Source organism: Octodon degus, unplaced genomic scaffold, assembly GCF_000260255.1.
Source record: "Octodon degus isolate 3935 unplaced genomic scaffold, OctDeg1.0 scaffold00001, whole genome shotgun sequence".
Lineage (NCBI taxonomy): Eukaryota > Metazoa > Chordata > Mammalia > Rodentia > Octodontidae > Octodon > Octodon degus.
Genome location: NW_004524577.1, coordinates 3,061,395 through 3,083,335, shown reverse-complemented (window position 1 = coordinate 3,083,335; position 21,941 = coordinate 3,061,395). Strand labels below are relative to the sequence as shown.

Below are 21,941 nucleotides of genomic sequence, written 5' to 3'. Positions count from 1 at the left end.
ACCTACTGCGCCCGGCCAGCACTAGGCCCACCCACTGTGGCGCTGTAGGGACCTGCAGGAAGGACAGCACAGAGACTGAAGAAGGAGCCCACAGCCAGCCTGGGTATGAGGCCAGGGCGGACTGGTCAGAAACCGCGCTGGGAAGGAGGCCCTGGCTCAGGCTAGCGCTCTCCAGGCAGCATCTGCAGAGGCTCAGCGCTTCTCTCTTTTCATCTGCATGCTGTAAGTCAAGTCTGATGGAACGAGGATTGGGAGGGCTCTGAGCTGAGACTCACCCGGACCCCATCATCTGCGGGCATTCCTCCCAGTCCCCTGGGGCAGGTTCTTCTTCTTCTTCTACCTCAGCCTCTTGACCACTGTCACCCTTGATCCCTCCCTGGTGGGGGCCTGGCCATGAACAGAGGGAGGAGCCCCAGGATCCGGGGAGGGCTTGCATAACTCTGAGAGGGTCCCTGCATCCAAGGGACTGTGACAGTGAAGACATAAGAACACCAGGGCAGGTCACGAGGCAGATCACTGAAGGAAGGGAGGAGCTTTTAGCTTGTGGTTTTGAATCAGGAGCACAGGGTTTCCATATGATATTGGCACTTGCAAATTACATAGCCAGGGTCAGGTGTGGTGGCGCACACCTGTAATCCCAGCACTCAGGGAAGCTGAGGCAGGAAGATAGCAAGTTTGTGACTGGTTTGGGCAACTTAGTGACTTAGCAAGACTGCCTCAAAAATGAAAAAACGGGGCAGGGGAGGTGAGGAGAAAGATGGCTTTAGTGCAAAGGCTCTGGATTTAAACCCCAGTACACAAACAAGCAGACAAACAGGTGGCTGTAGCCAGCCTTGAATAAGGGACCTCCCATTGGACCATCTGCCACTCATCAAAACACAGCCTCACCTGGTCCCCACCTCCATTTAATTAATGCACAAGTGGGCAACACCCATCAGAAACCCGCCGGGCCACTGAACGGCTGAAAGAACGTGTTGAGTAGCTACCAGGTGTGAGGCTCTGTGGACCCAGAGCCACCCCGAGCCACAGTCCTGGCCCTTGGAGGAGGGCTGCAGCCACCAAGTAGGCACAGAACTTTGAGGGCCCCTGCTAGCTCCTTGGTTTCTGGACTGTGGGGAGGCCCTGTGCACCCCAGAGGGGCCTCCAGAGTGGGGGGTCCTGGTACTTGCACAAGCAGTGTAGGACAGTGGAATTTCTGTGCTCACAGCAGAGGTAGGCCCTAGTGGAGGTGACAGTGCCTTATGTGAGAACCGTGTGGAGCACATCTGGCTGCTGGGCACTACAGCAGTACAGTGCGGGGCCAGGTCATCTCCTCCTCCTCCTTCCTCTTTCTCCTCCTCTTCTTCCTCTTTCTCTTCCTCCTTCCTCCTCTTCCTCTTTCTTCTCCTCCTCCTCTTCCTCTTTCTCCTCCTCCTCTTCTTCTTTCTCCTTCTCTTCCTCTTCCTCCTCCTCCTCCTTCTCCTTCCTCTTTCTCCTCCTTCCTCTTCCCTCCTTCCTCTTTCCTCCTCCTTCTTCCTCCTTCCTCCTTCTCTTCCTCTTTCTCCTCCTCCTTCCTCCTTCCTCCTCCTCCTTCCTTTTTCTCCTCCCTCCTCCTCTTTCCTCTTTCCTCCTCTTTCCTCCTCCTCTTCCTTTCTCCTCTTCCTCCTTCTTTCTCCTCTCCTCCTCTCCCTCTTTCTTCTCCTCCTCCTTCTTCTTCCTCGTTCTCCTCCACCTTCTTCCTCTTTCTCTTCCTCCTCTTCCTCTTTTTTTTTTTTTTTTTTTCCATTTCTGGGACCAGGGATCAAACTCAGGACCGTGGGCTTGCCAGGCAGGTGCTTGTGCCGCTGAGCTATCTCCCCGGCCCTTCAGTTTTCTTTCTTGTGAGCCCAGCCGACCAGGAGTGGGGGCTGTGGGAGCTTCCCAGCATCGCCAAAGCCATCACCTGCATATACCTGGCTCAGGAAAGGACCCACATGCAAAGTGTGAAAGCAGATTTTTAATGAATGGACGCCTCGTGTGCACCAGAAGATGAAGTGTTTTAAGTTAGAACCTTATTTTCTGGTGTGGCCAGGTGAGAGTACATGGGCCAAATAACTTCCGTCTTCGTTGGTGTATAGAAGAGCCCGAGGCCTGTCCTCACGGGACACAGCCAAGGTCAGGGACGCAGCTTCTGCTCTCAGAGACGACAGGCAGCACCAACTACACAGTTTACAGGGCCTTGCGCAACATTAAAAGATGAGAGATTTTATTCCAGAATTGTCAAAAATTTCAAGAGAGCCTTGAGGCATGGGTGGGGCCCTTGGTGGCTGGACCCTGAGTGCCCACGACCACAAGGGAGCTGGGGCCTTGGACGCAGCGTATGTGGTGCTGGGGACGGAGCCCGGGGCCTTTGCGCTGTTACGTCCCCAGCCCTTTTTGTAAGATAAGTTGCCCAGTCTCCTGCCTCGGCTTCCCGGAGTTCTGGGATGAGAGGGTGCGCCCCTGTGCCTAGCTTTGGCCTGCGGAGTGCGTGTGCGTGCGCGGGCGTATGTGTATGTGCGTGCGTGTGCGTGCGTGCGTGGGTGCGTGCGCAATACTTTGAAGGCGAAGCCGCTGCAATGTGCTGATGGATTTGCTGGGAGAGGAGATACAGCTGGAAATGAATGAATGGTGGACCCTTTGCTTACAATTGGCACCGGGTGGAGGGCAGGGTGGGGCGGGCAGGACCGGGCACCCATGCTCATTTTGGCACAGGGACCCCAAGGCTGAGCTCCTGTTGCCTAGGGCTTGAGGTGCTGACTCCACAGTGACGGTGACTAGGCTCTGGCCCTGAACACGTGCTGAGACCCCAGCAGCAGAGCTCCTTCCGGATGCCCGTGCTGTGCTTGCTTGCTTTTCAGTTTTAAGTTTTGCTGATTGGTGCAGCTTGGGGCCTGGGGGTCAGAGAGGGGTGTGGAGCACACGGGGGTGGGGTTCTTTAGTGAACAAATAAGGGGTTCGTGCATGTCATGAGGCAGCCTGATATGGGGAGTCTGGGCCCCAGACAACGGTGCCCCTCCCCGCCCCGTGACAGTGACATTTGGGGAGGGCCTCCACTCAGCCAAGGGCCCGCTGGGAGGAGAGAGCCTGGTGGCTCTGATCCCCTGACGTTATGACCCTTGGTGGCTTCTAGCCTGCCATCTGCCAGTGAGCTACTTCCCGGCTCTTTTTCAGTTTTATTTTATATTTAATTTATTTATTTATTTTTGTATTTTAAGGAAGGGTCTACAGGGTGTTCAGGGTCTCACTAGTAGATCGGACTCCGAGTGATCCACCTGTTTACAGCCTCCCAAGATCTGGGATTACAGGTTTGCACCACCACGACCAGTCTCAATTGCCATCTCAGCACTCCTGGGGGGGGGCAGCATGGCAGGACTGAAGATCGAATCCCCAGCCCCTGTACCTGCTTCCATATTTTATTTTTCTTTATGTATTTGGTACAGGGTCTTGCTATGCAGCTCAGACTCGTGATTCTCCTGTCTCAGCCTCCCCAGCTCTGGGATTACAGGTGTGCACCACCATGCTTGGTTTCTGGCCAGTCCCGCATGCAGTACCTGGGACCAAGCTTGGGACTGAACTCTGAGCCAAACTCAGGACCTTGTGCTTGCCAGGCAGGTGCTTAGTCAGCCGAGCTATCTCCCCGGCCTCCTCACTTTTATTCTGAGACAGAGTCCTGGATCAGCCAGGGACCAAACTTGAGATCCTGCCTGTAGCAGCCCACACGGTAGCTGGGATTATCGGTATGAGTGGCCATAGACTCTTTTCTCCCCTTCCCCCCTATTTATTGTCCCTCCTATCTGCTCATCCCAGTGAAAGTTCAGAGGACAGAGGGGAGATTTCCCTTCACCCCAACGTTTGCCCGAGGCAGAGCTGGCTCCTCTGGTTCCTGTGGTGCCAGGCAGAAGGCGGGGTCCTAGGGGTCTTGGGTGTGGACGTAGCTTATTTCTGATGGATCTAGCCAGTGTGGCAACAGCTCATCTACAATTTCTAAGAATGCAAGTGTGACCTGTGGGTTTGCAGCTGGACTCGGCTCAGCCCTCTAGGAGGCTAGACGTGAGTTTCTTTCTCCAGGAGTTTCCAGGACCCGCTCAGCGCTTGGGGCCAGCCTAGACAGTGATCGCCTGCATTGTGCTGACGTAAACCGCGTGAATATTCAGTGTAGTAAGTGTGCTTCATCAAGAGAGAATTTTTTTAATTAGAGAAAATGATTCACTTTTGAAATGTGCCCAACGCTGATGTGCTGAATGTTTGGAGCTGCTGGATAATTTTGGGCGTGTGTGGACGCGTGAGGTGTAACTGTAGCAGCTTCGTAAGTGGCCGAATCGCCGTCTAGCAGCCCAGGGATGGTCAGAGCCCGTGGTTTGTCCATCAGCAAGAGCAGATCCGGCAAACTCTGGCTGCAGGTGTCTGCCCCACAGTGGCCTTTTCTGCCGCCGTTTTTCTCTTGAGAAAGCCTCCCTGGGAGCCACCTGAGCTCACGAGCTCGCTCCCTTTGCTCACTGCAGCATATATCAGAGGAAGTCATTTATTTTGGTAGAAAGAAAAAGCTAGCTCCGAGGAGGTGGAGGGGTCTCATCCCGCATCTCCCTCTTACCACGTCCAGCTCTGCTGGGGTCTTCCATAGTGAGGCACGGCAGGGGCAGGGGTGCAGGGAGACAGTAAGAATGTCTGAGCCGCTCTGCCCTCCCCCGGAGCCTGACCTCTCTGTCCTGTCCCTAAGGAAACTGGGTAGGACTTCCACCTCCTGGTGCAGCATTCCATATTCTGTTCATATTGTCTGGGCAGAGGAAAGGTGGGGCAGGGGGCTGGGCGCGGGGGTAGGGCTTTATGTCCTTGGGCTGAGTAAGGATGGAGAGACCTCTTGTCTCTCGGGGGGAACACATCTAACTTGAAAGTTCCATTTTGCTGTGCTGCTTATGCGTTGAGGCCCATCCTCAGTGTTGTAGCCCAGGAAATGCCTGATCGTTTCAGGACAGAACTGGTTTGTTGTCCTCCTTCCCCATTTCTCCTTCCCAAACAATCTGGGGCCCAGGCAGGGTCTGGAGGACAGGACAGGAAGGCAAGCTTGTGCCAGGGGATGCGGCTGTTCGTGTCTGAGTGAGGCGTGGCTGAGCCCAGTGCTGTGTGCTGAGGGGTCGTCAGTTACCAGAACCTGGGGCCTATCCCAGCCCCGCTGGGGAGCTGTGGTGTGAAAGATCGCCCCCCTTCCCCTGCCTATCTTGGGACTTACCCACCTGGTTCATGTCAGTGATATTTGGAGGTGGGGTCTTTGGGGAGTCATGAAGCTTAGCAGAGTCATGGACTAGAGACCTGTTATGTACAGCCTTGGCATCCTCCTAAGCAGTGAGGGAGAGAGTGGGGAGGCGTCGTGGTTGCTCCCTGACGCAGTAAGAAGGCCTTTGTCACATAATCTGCAGATGCCAACACTACGTTTCTGGACTTCCAGCCTCCGGAAGCACAAGCCAAATAAGCTTCTGTTTGTAAGTTAGCCATGCTCATGTATTAGACTTCTGCGTGTAGGCTGCAGCTTATCCCAAATCCACACAAGGAAGAGGGAACGACAGAAAAATCATATGCAGAATCCATCAGAGGGGTGGGGCGCAGTCAGACCTGCCAGCTTAAAGTCTTGGGTGGGGATCAAGGCCCCCATGGGAACCCAACCTTGGCCCTAAGGGCTCGGTCAGGGATTTCAGGACTCCCAGCACAGAACCGGTGTGCTTGCTGGAGTCCCTCCTAAGCTCAGCCTGATGCCGTGGCTCTGGCGGAGCTCCAGTGAGCTGAGAGGTGAAGGGACAGACACCCTTCACCCCTTCCACAAGAGAGAAAAAGGTTCTGTTGGAAAAGCAATCAATCTCTGCAAAGGACTTTAAATCAATTTGGGGAGTTCTGGAATAGAAGTCACAGCTCTGTGTGGTTTCTGACACGACAAATATCAAGATGATTGACCCAAGCAGGAAAAGAAAACAAAGATGCACTAGGGGTGCTCCGGCAAAACTTCACTGGTCACGACTTCAAAGCCTTTCTTTTATGAGGGATTCAAGCCCTCTGTGTCATCCATCAAGCTTTGGCTAAGGGGTGTCCCAAATGTGGCTTTTAACTCCTTACACCAAAGCTTTGTTGGTTCTGGATGTGAGGGCTCTCAATAAATTCCCATGGATGAAGAAGGATTGAAAATACTTAAGTGGTATGTTTATGTGTAAAAGTTAACCTGCGAAGCGCTGCAAGCTCCCTCCCTCCCTCCTCCTCCACTCCTTCCTTCCCCCTCCCTCCTTCCCTCTGCTGAGGATTGAATCCAGAACACACGCCAAGCACACATTGTACAACTGAACTACGCCCCTACCCCAGCAAATGCAACTCAAGTGAGTTACAAACAGAACCCAAGTGGGGCAGTTTCTTGGAAGCTTTATTTATAATTGCAATGAAAAGCAAACACAACACCTTCAACCTAACATTTCTGAATGGCAAATTAGTCAATTATTTTTGTTTTTAAAGAACTCCACACATGTTCTTGATAAAATTTAAAGCCCAAGCCAAGCTGCTCTGTGCCTAGGATAAAGTAAGGCCTGTGTCTGCCCCCTGCCTTTGCCAGACCCGTGGGACAAAGAAGAGCTAACACATACTGCTTCAGGATTGTGTGGTGGACCTGGGGTTAAGTTTATTTTTTTTTTAATTTTTTATTTTTTTCGGAACCGGGGATTGAACTCAGGCCCTTGCGCTTGCCAGGAAGCACTTATTCCACTGAGCCATCTCCCCGGCCCCAAGGTTTTTTTTTTTTTTTTGTAGCTCCCCATTGATCTGCAGCAGCGCTGGCCTGGGTTGCCTTGAGTATGTGGGAATGGAACCACCGCTCAAAGAAACTGACTGCCTCCTTTAAGCAGGCACTTAAACAACTGAGCTAATGGGCGGGCCCCCCCTGGGGTTAAGTTTAATATACATGAGCTTAGTTAATTTCCACGACCTGTCAGGTGACATTACAGTCTTCACTCCAAATGGGACTGAGAGGTACAGCAAATAGCCCCAGCTCAATCCATGTCACAGAGGAGTTAAACTAGAGTCAGACTCTGTACCTGTCCAACCCCAGAGCCCTTGCCTGAAGCCACCATAGTGCTGGCTCAGAGGTACTAGGACTGTGAGGGTTCAGATGGTGTCACATCCAGGTTTATTACCCTGGAAAAATCCTGTAAAGTCACTGGCCCTGTCCTTTTAGGATTGAAACTGCAGGGAAGGAGGAGAGGCGATTCTGGTTTGCACTTACCCTGGCAGGCCCTGCCCTGGGGCCTCACCCGTTAGCACCGCATCCATTAACACTTTCGCCCATTAACACTTCCAGTTGCCTCTCTGGGGAAGCTGAACACTTGTATTCCAGTTGAAGAAGCTTCCTGGGTTTCTCTGCTAGTGAGACTAAAAACAACCTTTCAAGTTTGACTCATCTACTTTTTCTTTTCCTGTTTCTAGTTCATTCCAGGAGGCCCAGATGTCAGAACCACATGAACATCTCTGCCCCCGAAGCTGCTTTGCACGCAGAGCAGGTGCTGAGGAACCGCAAACCCCCGAGGCAGGGGACGAGGACAGGAGACCCCACCCTCCTCCCAGGAGAGGCCTGAGACGTGGGGGCACTTACGCAGGAGATACTCCGCTGTGTCCTGTTCGTAATCTGCATCTTCAGGGAAGTGATCGATTTTCTTGCACACACCTCGGAAAGCCCCTGTGGAAACACACACGGTGCTGAGCCAGGGCCCAAGGCAGGGTCTGCGGCACCCTCAGGCGCTGGAGATCCTTCCCCAGGCACAGCAGCTGGGCCGAAGCAGGCCCAGCAGCGCCTTCACTCAAGGCATGGATCAAGGAGCGTTTGCTACAGACTGGACCTTGAATGTCCTCCAAGGGCCCTGTGTTCAAGGCGGGCAGCTGTGCTGCCAGCAGGAACCTTGAGGAGGTGCGGCCTCGTAGAAAGCAGTTAGGGCGCTGGGGACGTGTCCTTAGACGGGCTTTGGGACCCTCCCCACCCCCCGGGATGTGAGGAGCTTTGCTTCACCAGGCTCTGCCTGCCTTAGTGTTCTGCCTCAACACAGGCAACAACGCAGTGGGGCCAACGGACCGTGCGGTGAGATCTCTTCCACAACAACCTAAACAAACACTGCTCCCCCAGCCAGGGAAGGGAAAGAGGAGGTGGAAGCCGAGTACAGTCATCTGCATTCCTGTTTTATGGGTGAGAAGTTGGGCCCAAGGATCTGGCTTCAAATCACCAGGGAGGTAGTTGGACCAGGACTCCAATCCAGATCTGATTCCAGGCCTTCTGGAATGGTCCGCAGAATAGTCCAGGACCCTCCTGTCTGACCACAGGACCTTCCCTCCCCTTTCCTCTCGGTCCCTGTCCCTTGCTGTATGGCTCAGCCCTTCAGGTGCTACACAATTGTGAAGGAAGGGTGCACGCCCTAGAACCTGTCAGCGCTTTCTTCTCTTCAGCATAAACTTGACTTAACTCATTGTATGTTTGGTGATCCCTGGGGTGCTTGCTCACTAGTCAATTAGCAGATCTCTGCAGCAGTTCATGGCTTTGTCAGTTCTTACAAATGACAAATAATACAGGAATGTCTTGGCATGACACTGCGTGAAATGATGCGTCCTTCTCTGGGTGGGGTGAGGGGCAATGTAGTGCTGTGAGGAGCAGGAAGAGGTAGAGAACCGCACAGAGCTGGGCTTGTACTTCCGAGCAGTGGCTGTAAGACGGCAGAGGGGCTGTGTGTGAACCCGAGGTGATTCCACAAAGCAGCCAGCACCCAGAATAATACCTGCCACTTACTAAGCGATTCCAGGAGGCGGGGCCCGCAGGAAATGCCTCGCTTCCTTACCTCCTTTGCTCTTGCCCACCACCGCAGGAAGAAGGGGCCATTAGTATTGACGTGTTGGTGAGGCAGCGAGAACACCGGGGTGACTGAGGTGCCGCAGTGGCTAAGTGCAAGGATCAATATTTGAGCCCCAGCGCCAGAGCCTTGGCTTCACTCTTGCTGTATGAATGGCTGTTATTATTACATCTGCTATCATTATGGCTGTTATTATCTCATAATGCTAAGAGTACAGTCTGTTTAATCCTGACCATAAAAAGGCTCCAAGCCAGGACATTTCACAATAATTGTGCCGGAATAGGTAGGCCATCACTTTGGTTCTGAGTCTCTCTGTTCACAGGCAAAGAATGCACTCAGAACCAACAAAAGAATCCAGACAAGAAGTTTCAAGGAAATTCTTAGAAGACAAATTCCTAACATCTTCCCTCGGCTTGATAAAAGGCCTTCATTTTTCTTGTTCAGATTTCAAAGTTTCAGTTATATATTTCTGTTCGATTTTCAGCCTTCCGATTGATAATTAATGTACTGGATAATCAGCACATGTGCTTTAATTATAAACCAAATGTTAATGATTTGTCTTCTTAGTTCTCATAGCACCTGATGTTATGATGCCTGTTTTGTAGGTGGACAAACTGAAGCTTGGCCAAATTAAAAATCTACACAAAGACTTGGCTAAGAAATGGTTTACTTAAGTGAAGGTCTGGCTGAACCTAAGTCAGAGCCCTTAGGCAGTATTGTGACTTGTGTTCTCTCAAGTGGCTTTAGAGTTGGAAGCAGAATCCTTCACCAGTTGATTTAATTTTAATGTATTTAGTGCAGGGTCTACAGGGTCTCACTACATAGCTTGGACTTGTTCAGCCTCCTGTGTTCAGCCTTCCAAGCGCTGGGGTTACGGGCATGTGCCACTACGCCCAGTCTCAGTTGTAGTCTCAGCATGCCCTGGGGGTGGGGCCAGCACGACACACCAGGGATCGAACCCCTGTCCCTGTCCCTGCCTGAGAAGGTGCTTTTAGTCTGCAGAGCTATCAGGCCAGCCCAGAAAATCTTTCTAAGGCCAGTCAGAATGACTGTGGGAACTAAGGACTGTGAGCAGGCCCATGCCTGCACTTGAGATGGGCGTTTTCAGGGTGACTTAGGCAGCTGGAAGTGAAGACTTGGAACTAGCCAGCGCCAGGAGTGCCTGGAGGTGTCACCAGGTATTAACAATCTAATGCTACCTACCACCTACTTTTATTCAGCCCACAAGCTACGAATGGTGCTCACATATTTATAAGATAGGAAAAAAAAATCAAAAGAAGAATGTTACCTTATGTAAAAAATGTGAGGCCCAGATTTTGGCCTCTGCAAATAAAGTGTTACTGAAATGCAACCATACCCATTTGTTTATATAGTTTCAATGGACGTTCTCAGACTGCTATGCAGAATTCAGCATGACAGACAGTAAAGCTGAAAATATTTACTCTCTCTCCCTTCAAGAAAAAAAAATGTGAGGAACCCTGGTCTTAGGATCTCTGTCCTGTGAAGGCAAAAGTGGAAAGGAAGGAGGAGCTGGGGCCTCCGAAGGTGGAGGATACAACCCAGCTTGCTGTTTCTAAAGCAGAGAATGGCAGACTTGCAAATCTGGGCTGCAAACTGTTTTGCTTATGTGCTTTGTTTAAATTGCAATATTTTATGGCATATTTTACAAAAAAATTAAATATGTTGCTGTGAGTTAGAACTCAGGGTATTTTGCATGAAAACCCTGACTTGCAGTTTGTCTTAGACCATGAAGAGCTCTGTTTCGCGTTTCCGTGTGACAGCAAGCCCTCGTAACTGAGCACTAGCACCACTCCTAGCTGGGAGCGAGTGGGCCGAATCCCTGACTGCCCCTTATGACACTTGCCTGGCCCTGTAGATGTTTGAGTTTGTAACCTCTGAGCTAAAACACATTTGGACAGGACTCAGTTTTGGGAATCAGAGCAAGCCCGACTCAGCCCCCTCCGGGTTGTGGTACCTGCACAAATTCCCTCTTCCAGCCTCAGTTTCTTCTCTACTAGAGGAAGATAATAATAGTAAACGCATGGAGTTGTCGAGAGAATTCATCGAGAACATAGTAGTAGTTACAGTGACAGCCACCGTCTTCAGCGTCTTACGCATCCATCTGTGAATCAGGCAGCAACACGGATCACTCAGGGCAGTTCCCAGCACATAGCAACAACTCAGTAAGTTAAAGCGCTCACTACGGTTGGTTTTGGTAGGTATTTTAGGACCAGAAGAGACACTTTGGTGACATGGTGAGTTTTTAAAAAGCAATATAAGAGAAAGAAAATCAAGAATGTCCCCCAAGAAAGACACAGAAAATGAAGCTGCCGACACCCTGAGTCCTACGCCCGTGAGAGCTGCATAGCGAGACCCCGTACCAAATACATAAATAAATAGAAGACGGTTTAAAAGAATGAACGTGGCGGTGTGGAGCATATTGCGGGCACCCAGAAATAACTGCTACTTAGCATTTTTTGCTTTTCCTTGCAGGTTTTCCCCTCTGTGCTTTTACACAGAAATGATTTAGCAAGATTGGGATCGCGCTGTTCTTCTCACTCCCATTTCCTTAAGAGTACTTCCCCAAGGCAGTACATCTAAAAAAAACAAACAAAAAAAAAAAACAAAAAAAAAAAAAAAAAAAACTGAAGAAAAAGAAAAAGGAAAAAAAAAAAAAAAAAAAAAAAAAAAAGAAGCGGGTGGGACTCGTCCACAAACTGCAAGGGTGGAACCCAGAGTGATGTCGAGAAAGTCTAAACTGCAAGAATTAAGTCAGAAGACAGTCCCAGCACAGCTGTAAGCTAAAACTGTAGGCCAGAGCGAAGCAAAGGCCCAGGGTGAGTGAAACACTCCCAAAGAAGATCCAGGGTATTGGGATGGGAGCAGAGGCAGTGGACTGAGGTGAGAGGCGGAGGGGACCCAACACGGGGCGGCAGGTGGACGAGCAGAGCACGGAGAACCAAGAAGTGACAGCGCGGGGAGAGCTTTGCAATAGGTGATGCATCCTGCAGAGATAGCTGAGCTGTCCCGCCATGACGGCAGACACGGGCTTTGTGCCGGCTGTGGCTTCAGCCGGGAGGAGAGGATTACACCAGCATTTCATCTGTGGCTTGGGCAGGGAAAGAATTCCTACTTCACGGAGGAAGGGTGTGTTCTCTCCCGCTCCTTAAAGTCAAGCCCTTGGGCTATTCCTACTAAAATCAAGACAGAGGTAAGGCCCACCAGTCCCCTAATATTTAGTGCTGTTCTACGAGGGCTGCTTAACTCATGAGTTCAGCTCTAAGCAATAGAAAAAAATGCAATAAAGGTACCGTTTCTTCTACAGGATAGAATTAGTCTGTTCAGGAGGGGGAAGCAATTTGCTAGAAGGAAATGCTTGAATGAAAGGCCTCAGGCAGGTGGTTAATGACAGTATATTAAATTATATGATGAAGCTGTAATAATTAAGTCATTGCAGTACTATGTTGAATAGTACCATTTATTTGTTTCAGTGCAGAAAAATACTGTAAAGCAAACGACAAGCAGTCCATTATCTCATCTATAGATAATCTTTGTTAAATTGAAAGAATGTATTATGTGGTTAGCAAATTCCAACAGTATAGGAAAGATTTAAAGTAAGAGCAAACCCCCCTAAAATTTTTTTCTCATCTAACTCAGTAGAACAGTTTTTGTTACCTGAGTAGTGAGCAAAATCACAGTTATGCGGAGACTTGAAGGTTAATTAGAAGTTAATCAGAGGAAGAAAGGCATGTCTCTTGGAGTAGAGGAAATTGCATGCAAGATGAGAGGGGGTCTGTAAGTAGTTTAAGGTGCTAGACGAGTCAGGTCGGCAGTACAGACCCAGTGGGGCCCAATGGGTGGGAGGGCTGTGATGGCACTTGGAACAGGGGACATGTGGGAAGTGCACTGTGATTTTTTTTGTACTGTGATTCGAACTCAGGATCTCGAGCTTGCTAGGCATGTGTCTGTACCACTGAGTTAATATCCCTGGTCCCTGATGATTGGTTTTAAGCCTTAGTGATTCACTGGTAGCCAAGTCAGAGACTGGTCCTCACTGAGGAGAGAAACTATAGCCCAAGAAATTATTGAACCAGATACCTGGCTTTGAAGGAAACAAAATAGGGTGATGGGATGGTGGTGGATAACTTTGGCTTCTGGGAAAGGGAGAGGGATTTGAGCTTAGGCTTGAAAATGGTGAAGCTGGTTATACACAGAGCCATGAAAAGGGCCTTGTAGCCAGAGGAAGCTGGAAATTCCATAGGCCAGAGGTGGGAATAAGCACCATCTGCGTGAGGAAGAGAAGGGCGACCTGGGGACAAAGGGACTGTTGCTGCAGGGCACTGGGTCCCTCAACTGCCAAGCTTCTGGCTGCCCTGCAACAAGGGAGTTCCCAGCTGTCAAGGAGATCGGATTGCAGAGCCTTCAAGTTCAATCCCAGCTTTTCTTTAAGGTTGGGAGCAACCAGGTTTGGGGTCACCAAAAGGATCCACCCAGTCCTGGGTTGCTTCCAGGTGTTTATGTGTGGGGAGGAGTCTGAAAAATAGGACGATAGAGTTTCTGATTCTTGAAGTTCTTGTCAACTATGTCCAGGAGAAGTGACAGTTCCAGGCTACTTGGGCCACATAAAGGGTTCTGAGTCCCCATTCGGAGTATTCCCGATACTAAGAAATGGTCATTGATACCTGTGAAGGCTGCTCAGCTGTGACTTTGTCCAAACAGGTCAGAGTACTGCCCTCTGAGAGAAATGTGGGCCTCCGATTTTGTGAGGGCCTTTATATTTGGCCTGTATGGGGGGGGGTAGAACATGGAAACAAGCTCTGGAGGCTTGAGCGTGAACCCCTGTCTCACCACTTCTGGTCTTTTTGGTTGGATGATTTTATGTACTGGACTGAATGACTGTATTTCCCCTCAACTCATTTCTAAAGTCCTAGTCCCTAGGGCGATGGTCTAAGGACATGACAGTGGCGGTAGGAGAAGCGTTTAGGTCTTGAGGGTAGTATCCCCATAAATGGGATTAATGCCTTCATGGAGGGAGAGAACTCCCTCACCTCCCCACGCGAAGACTCAATAGGCAAGCCGAAATGAATCCTTCACCAGAGCCAGGCCAGACTGCCACCTTGGTCTCAGACTTCCAGAACTGTGAGAAATAAATTCCAGTTGTGCAGCGGCCACCCTGTCTGTGACATTTTCTGATAGCAAACCACCTGAGTGAGATAAGACACTTCAGGCAAGTGGTTTATTCCTCCGAGCCTGATCTCCTCATGTTTAAAGTGTTGATCGTCTCCTGATTGTCGGAGTTGCAAAAGAAGGCATTCTATCATCCACCCTTATTTAGAGGTACTTGGTCAGGCGGTGGGGAAAGGCTCTTTGGTTGTTTCTCAGAGCTGTGAAGCAGGTGCCATTGTGGGTCCTATGGTGGCGTGAGACGTGGGTTCTGGGGCGAGGTTTGAATCTTGACTAAGCCGAAGCTTAGCAAATTACTTCTCTTCGGTGTGTCTCAGTTTCCTGCTCTGTAAGGTGAGCATAGAGCATCCTCCTCTTAGGGTTTTTATGAGGGGATGGGGAGCCGTTATTTGTCAAGTGCCTTACACTAATGGATAAATAATGTACATTAAAATGTAAAGAAAATGAGAAATAAAGCTGAAGTCTGACTAAAGTTTTGTTTTTGAGACAAAGTCTTGCTAAGTTATCCAGGTTGGCCTTGAACTTGTAATCCTCCTGTCTTAGCCTTCTGAGTAGCCAGGGTTACAGGCTTTTGTTACTATACCTGACTTGGAATCCAAACTAACACGAGCCTGGGCACCAAGATGAGGGTAAACTGTAGACAGCTATGCTAAGGATGTCATTACTATCTCAGTTTTGGTCTGGGCTGAGAGGAAATCTGTGGGAAGCTGGAGGCTTTGGCCTCCCTTCTGCCTTCCCAGAGATTCACCGGTCCACATGGGCGCACGCATGCGCACACGCCCGTGTGGGCTACCGCTGCCAGGGAGCCCGAAGAGCTGCCGCCCTATGTAGGAAATACACCTGCATCCCCTGCGAGGCCACGTTTGGCGAAGGGCCTGACAGTTTTTCTGGATTCTTTGAAAATAGCTCTGCATCCAGTATTTTTGGCTTCAAGACAAGAAATTCTGGCCCTGGAGAAGAGAGACTGGGGAAAAGAAACTGCCATCCAAGGTCAACTTTCCTGAAGAGAGATTTCCCCGGGCTTTGCCCTCTCCAGTGCGAGGAAGGGACAGCAGCAGACCTGGGAACGGCCTTGCAGAGGGACCTACCCACATCCGTCCCCTCGGGGCCAGGAGCAGCCCTTACAGAGGTGCCGGGCACAAGCTTTGGCGGCTGCAGGTTAGCCCACCCCAACAAAGTGTCACTACTTCAGGGCAAGCCCTGGACATCATCGGCCCTGTGCTCCAGGTGGGAGCAAGCACCCCTCATCGGCACACTGAGCCCAGCTCTCAGGCCAGGTCCAGGTCCTGCCCAGAAATAAGGAGCTTAGTACTCACCTCAGCCACGAGTCTCACGAGCACAACCAAATTCCAGCCTCCAACAGCCAGCTCAGAGCTCAAAACTAAGACCCACGAAAGACCAGCATGCCAGCAGCAATGATACCCTTTGTGAGATCCTAGCTTGAGGCATTTGCCTTGATATACAGGAAGACCCAGTTTCAGGTTTGTTTATATATCTTGCGTACTTGGGTTAAGAAATGGAAAGCAACCCTTTGACTGTAAGGATGTTTGGGGTCTTTGTGCTACAGTTGGTCTTTATTATCTTAAGAGAAGAATACCCAAATACAACAGTTCTTTGCCCTGGCTCTCACTGGGATGGCTCTAAGGGAAGTAGGAGGATTGACAACAGCTGAAGTTTTTGTTGTCCTCCTCCCGAGATTCCTAATGACTCTGGGGTAGGTGGCATTTTCCACAGCTCCCAGAGGGCCACTCATTGTGGCTGAAGTCAGGGGGCAAGGACCCCTGACAAGCAAGAATCACTATGTCACAGTGCACGGCGAAAGCCAAACACAAGTTCGTGACATCACCATGAACGTGAAATTGCAACTTCCGAAAGTGTTTGTTTTGCCTTCTCTGCTCCTGTGTTGCATGGGGTTGAACATAAAAGTAAGTCATGTTGATTTGGGGATAGTACCATTTTTCTGATGAAGTCACGCGCTAGTCTAATACAAAATCCTTCAGGTTCCTGACAAGATCGCCAAGTTTGCTTTTCATAGCAGGATTGTAAAGTGGGTCATTTCTGAAAAAAAAAAAAAAAATGAACATGTCATCAGTTTTCCCAGGGGCTTCTGCTAATCTTTTGATATTGAAATCATTGGACGTGTCTGTCTATCATGTCATCAGCCTTGTCAACGTTCTCTTCCTCTAGTGTTAGTTTGCGTCCCACTAGCAGGCTCTCGTTTGCCTGCGGTTGGCATATCGCACGTCGCCTTCTGTTGGCTTTGTATTGTCACATGTTGACAAGAGCTTGCAATCAGAATGAAGCTGCCAGACAGAATCTGGGAGGTGCAGAGTGTTAGCTGGGGTAAGGGTGGGAGGTGGGCGGCGGGGCAATGGTTTAGACCGATTTTATTAGTAGTCAGGTCATTAAGGCCCTTATACACATCAAGACAGGGCCTGCCTGCTTGCCCGCGAAACCGCACATATGCAGGGTTTGGATAATAAATTCCCGGCTAATGAGGACCCTGAATTGAACTTGATCTCTCTGAGCAAGATGAAGCACTTGGGGGACAGCAATTAGGAGTTGTGGCTTCTAAGGAAAGAGCCAGAAGAGCTAGCGAGCTAACGGGAAGGAAGCATCTTTAGATGCACCAGAAGGGCCAAAGTGGGGTGCACATTCTTTTGTTCCATGCTGTCTCTAGAGAGACTCCTTCATTCCATGAAGCGTGGTCTTGGGCACTTGAAATTTACCTGTGAACAAAGCAGAGAGGTTCTGGATCTCAAGAGGATAGTTGCAGAGGGTGGTAAGTTACATAGGAAATACTAAATCTGGAAAATAATAAGTGCTAGAGGAAAAGAGTAACTGTAGTTGAGGCGGTGGGTGATGGAAGAGACACTGGGAGACTGGGGGGACAGGGGAGGGCTCTGTGAGCAGGTAACTTCAATGACAAGAGGAAGTTGTGTTAGTTAGCTTCCCACTACTATGACAAAATGCTAGAGGAAAACTCCTTAAAAGGAGAAAAGGTTTGCTTTGTTTCTTGGTCTCGTTGCTTTGGCCTTGGGGTGAGGCAGAACTGCATGGCTGGGAGCACACAGAGGAGAAGGGGGCTCACCTCATGGTGGCCAGGAAGCAAAGCAGGCTCAGGAGGGGTCAGGGTCCCCAGAGCTCCTTCTAGGGCACACCCCAGGGACCCAGCTCCCTTTGGGCTACTCCCTAACATCTCCACCACCTTCCTACAGTGCCATTAGCACTGACCAAGCCTTCAACCCACGAGCCATTGGAAGGCATTTGTAGGAAGATTGCAGAGGGAAAGCCTTCCAGCCCAAGCAAGCCACGAACGCAAGGGCCCGAGGACAGAGAATAGCTAGTGTTTACAGAACCAAGACTGGTGTACAGCACGAGCAGAGGAAATGAGAGTAAAGCAGGGAGAGGCCAGGCCCTTGAAGGAGCAGCCCAGGCCACCAAACATATTCCAGGTCAGGACGGAAAATGGAAAGGAGTGGGGTCTATGCTTTAAGAGGACTTCAAGAAGTGTAATTCAATTATAGCATTAAAAGGTTGCTTTGGATGTTAGGGTCTTGCAGAGGCAGAAGTGTATCTCAGAGGAATCGTTGAAGGTGACCTTGAGCCTTTGAAGAAACAACAGACAGTGGGATGGGACATCAGCCAGGCTGGAGTCCAGCCACATCTACTCAGAGCCAAGTGCCTAGTCATGAATGCCTGGAGCCTCAGGTCCTGGGAGGGGAAATTCAGTGAGGATGACGGGCGTGCATGCTGGTGGCTCGTCCTCTGCACACAACAAAGTGTCCTGTTTTATTATTGACAAGCCTAGTGTTGAGTGCTTTGCTTTATCAATATATTGGGTGGGTTTGGGAAACTCGGGGTAAGACGTTTTCCCTAGTCCTTAACTACGTGGTTGATCTAAGGCCCATGCGAACCCCTATTTGGTCTACAGCCTAGGGTCTGGCCAGTCCAGGGGAGCAAAGAGCCCAGCCCCCCAGCCCAGGCGGCAGGTCAAGTTCTAGCTCTAGTTCATGTTTGCAGGTGGGGCCCCAGCGCGGTACCTAGAACACCATAGGCCCTGAGGTGGCTCCCGCATAGTTGCCTGGAAAGCTGGGCCATGGTGGGAGATTCACCTGGCTCTTGGCTTGTTGCTGCTGCTGTTTTAGGTGCACTCCTGGGTCCCTCCACACTGTACTATTTGCCCCCGATGAACTGTGAACCCAGAGTCATGAGGCTCACCAGAGGCACACGGAGAGCTGTGCCGTGGCCTCAGGACTGCGCTGCGGTCCCTGAAGCCAGGAGCTCCCCTCGAGCCACCACTGCTGCCCGAAGGGCTTGACCCCCGTGAGTGTCTGTGACCTTGAACGGAAGTGGGCTGGGGCCCAGGAGGTTAGGAGTGGGGGCTCTGAGACTGCTGCTGTGGTCTGACGGTGTCCCCCGGGTCCGTGTGGTAGGAACTTCATTCCAGGGTAACAGGGTTGAGAAGCAGAGCCTGTAAGAGCTGACCAGACTCCGAATGTTCTGTTCTCATGGTCAGATTAATGCCCTTGTGGTGGGAATGGGCTCCTGCCAAAGGTCAGCGATGACCTTCACTCATCTGGCCTCTTGGTCCAGGTTATGGATTCTCGTCGCTTCCCAACAGAAACTCCCCTGGCAGCACTCACAGAAGAGACAGGCATTCAGGACACGGAGGAAGCCTGCTCTGTAGCGGGACGCGCAGGGTGTTGGACGCACGGGGGAGCTTGCACCCCACTGGAGAACTTAGCACGTGGGCAAGGCCACACGCAGGACCCACAGTCGGGCACTCACGCAGATCCACGCAGGGAGGGGCTGCACGCTGGTAAGGCAGTCTGGGCTGAGAACTTCCTGAGTGGCCAGGAGGAGGTGGCCCAGGTGGAGATGGACACAGAGGCACACCCCACGGAGTGTGAACTCACCAACACACCCAGGGACGGTGCACATGTGGGCCCCACGCACTGCCACCTTCCCTGCCCTCCCCCAGTACTCTCGCATCCGTGGCTGATAACTGCAGATGTCCCCTCCACCTTCCTCCCCAGCCCTGCCACATGGCACCCCTTCCTCGGGCCCACCCCACCCTGGCAGTCCACACAGGAAGAGGGAGCTGGACCTAGCCTCCCTCCCTCCCTCTCTCTCTTCCTTCTTTCTTCCCTCCCTCTCCCTCCTGCTCCTCCTCCTTCTCTCTCTGTCTCTGTCTCTGTCTCTGTCTCTGTCTCTGTCTCTGTCTGTCTGTCTCCTCCGCACAGCCTTTTGCCATGGGATCACATACAAGAAAGCCCTCACCAGCTGGAGCCCCTTGGCCTTGGAATTCCCAGACTCTGGAACTGTAAGCAACAAATCTGTATCCTTTACATATTCTGCAGTCTAGATATTCTGTTACAGAGGTACAGAATAGATTAAGAGGACTCAGCTGAAGTCTCCCAACAGGAGAACGTCACCCCCGGAGTCAGTCCTAAGTCCCAGAGCTCAGGTACAGGTACTGAGTTGGCCTGGCCTCTGCAGAGCCGGCTTCCACTTTCCTAGACTCTGAACTGTTCCCGAGCACAGCCTTCTTATTTTATTTTATTTTATTCATTTTAAAGTACTTGGTCTTGCCGTCAGGGTCTTCACACGAGCTGCAGCTACACGAGACTCCTTTGACGCAGGGTCTCCCCAGGTCTCCGAGTTTCCAGGCTAGGCCTGAGCTTGCCATCCGCCTGCCTCGTCCTCCAGGCGCATGCTTGTCTTCGCGGCTCACAGAGCTGCCTGTCGGTCCTGAGCAGCGTCGACCGTGCAGCTTGTAACCCAGGCCCCTCATCAGACCTTGCCCATTGCTTTCTACCCCTGCCGGGAGCAGCTAGACTGTACAGTGACAATATGACAAAAGGAGGTCTGGAGTTCAAAAAATGTTTACACCCCAATTTGGCACCATTTATAAAATTATCCAGAAGATTTTTCTAAGGGGCCTCCTAACTCCTGAGAGATGGATTTCTGCCCTCTGCACGTTCTATAAACATGTGCGGCACCAAGCCCACACAACCGGAGCCCATGTTTCCCGTGTTCAGCTGTGTGTAGAAAGAGCCCTGCTTCCTTGACATTTGTGTCATTATGACTGTGCTCAACCGAGAGATGGAAGAGAGGCTCCCAGATCCATCCCTGGCTGCCCTGGACTGCTCATTTCAGACTTCACTGGTCAGCTCTGCCCAGCACCAACAGATTTGCTTGTGAGTGAATCCATCCAGGGCCCTGACATTTATCTGGCGTCTTTTACTCTCTTCTATTCATTAAGCAAGAGTGGTTGCCACAGCAACCATTAACTGCACCTGACATCCAGGAATAGTTACAGCATTTTGAGCAAACACTACTCTGGGGTTCCTTTCTGCCAAACAGAGTCCAACTGCCCTCTTCCTTGTGTGGACTGCCAGGGTGGGGTGGGCCTGAGGAAGGGGTGCCATGTGGCAGGGCTGGGGAGGAAGGTGGAGGGGACATCTGCAGTTATCAGCCACGGATGCAAGAGTACTGGGGGAGGCAGGGAAGGTGGCAGTGCGTGGGGCCCACGTGTGCACCGTCCCTGGGTGTGTTGGTGAGTTCACACTCCGTGGGGTGTGCCTCTGTGTCCATCTCCACCTGGGCCACCTCCTCCTGGCCACTCAGGAAGTTCTCAGCCCGGACTGCCTTACCAGCGTGCAGCCCCTCCCTGCGTGGATCTGCGTGAGTGCCCGACTGTGGGTCCTGCGTGTGGCCTTGCCCACGTGCTAAGTTCTCCAGTGGGGTGCAAGCTCCCCCGTGCGTCCAACACCCTGCGCGTCCCGCTACAGAGCAGGCTTCCTCCGTGTTTCCTGAATGCCTGTCTCTTCTGTGAGTGTTCCTGGAGTTCCTGGAGGAGTTTTAGATAGCGTGGCTCTCTGCCAGGAAGTGAGAAGAACCCATAACCTGGAGCCAGAGGCCAGAGGAGACCCCGCCCCTTTTCATCTCAGGTCCCTCTTCCCCGCCGCCTGGCACAGCGTTTGCTTTTCTCCTCCGCCTCAGAGCCTTTGCCTGCACACTTCTTGCCTTGCAGCCCTCTCTACCCACCTCCCCTTTTGATGGAGTCTTCCTGGTACTTAAGATCTTGCCGTGAATATGTCCTCAGGCCGCTGCAGTCTGATTATTCCCATAGCTCCCCATGCTTCTCTTTCAGGGACATATTATAACTCATTAATTATGCATTTAATTATACCTGTTTATTCTATTCTACTTTAAATTCCAAAAGAGCACTGAATTTTGTTCAGTGCTGTGTTCCTGGTAACACAGTAGGTTGTTTAATCAAGGAGTAAACAGATGAATGAATGGGTGAGTAATGGTTCCTCCAAGGCTAAGCTATTCTTGAAACCTCATTTGTGGCCAACTCCTCACTGCCCAAGATGCTCCTTTCAGCTCAGAGCTTTCTGTGCCTGGGTCCCCCTCAGCTCCCCTTTTGCCTCCTTCCTCTCTCAAGCTATGGTTTTTACTTGGGGTCTCCAACCCCAGCTCACTTCTTCAAGATTCTGAGACTGTTACCTCTCTCCCACTGAGGAGTGTGTGCAAACTCACGGGACATTCACCACGCCCTTCAGAGGGCTGTAGGGTCACCTGTTGTCATGAGTCCCGGGGCACAGCCAGCCTGGGTCCTGAGTGTGGAGCCCATAGTTGGATGTCACTGCTGGCTGGTGCAAGATCAGCTGTGATGTAGCGCTCCAACTCTCTGGGGAACATCCATTCTGTGCTCCGTTGTTAAGGCTACTCATCCTGCTGTAGGGAAGGTCTTCTCTCTCACTTTCACCAGACAGAGAGAGAGAGAGAGAGAGAGAGAGAGAGAGAGAGAGAGAGAGAGAGAGAACTTCCAGGGTGGGCCTGTGGTTGTTTACAACCAATCAGAAAGATTGCCTAGTGGGAGGACAC

At 51.2% G+C, this 21,941-nt stretch overlaps 1 protein-coding gene across 1 annotated transcript in view; it reads right to left on the bottom strand.

Annotated features, from left to right (window-relative positions):
• The window catches only part of Cacng3 (calcium voltage-gated channel auxiliary subunit gamma 3), a 98,091-nt gene that overhangs the window by 8,319 nt on the left and 67,831 nt on the right, over positions 1–21,941 (bottom strand). Inside the window, exon 2 of the mRNA XM_004622894.2 lies at positions 7,619–7,702. Coding sequence (XP_004622951.1) covers positions 7,619–7,702 — 84 coding nt within the window. The remainder of the gene's footprint in view (positions 1–7,618; positions 7,703–21,941) is intronic.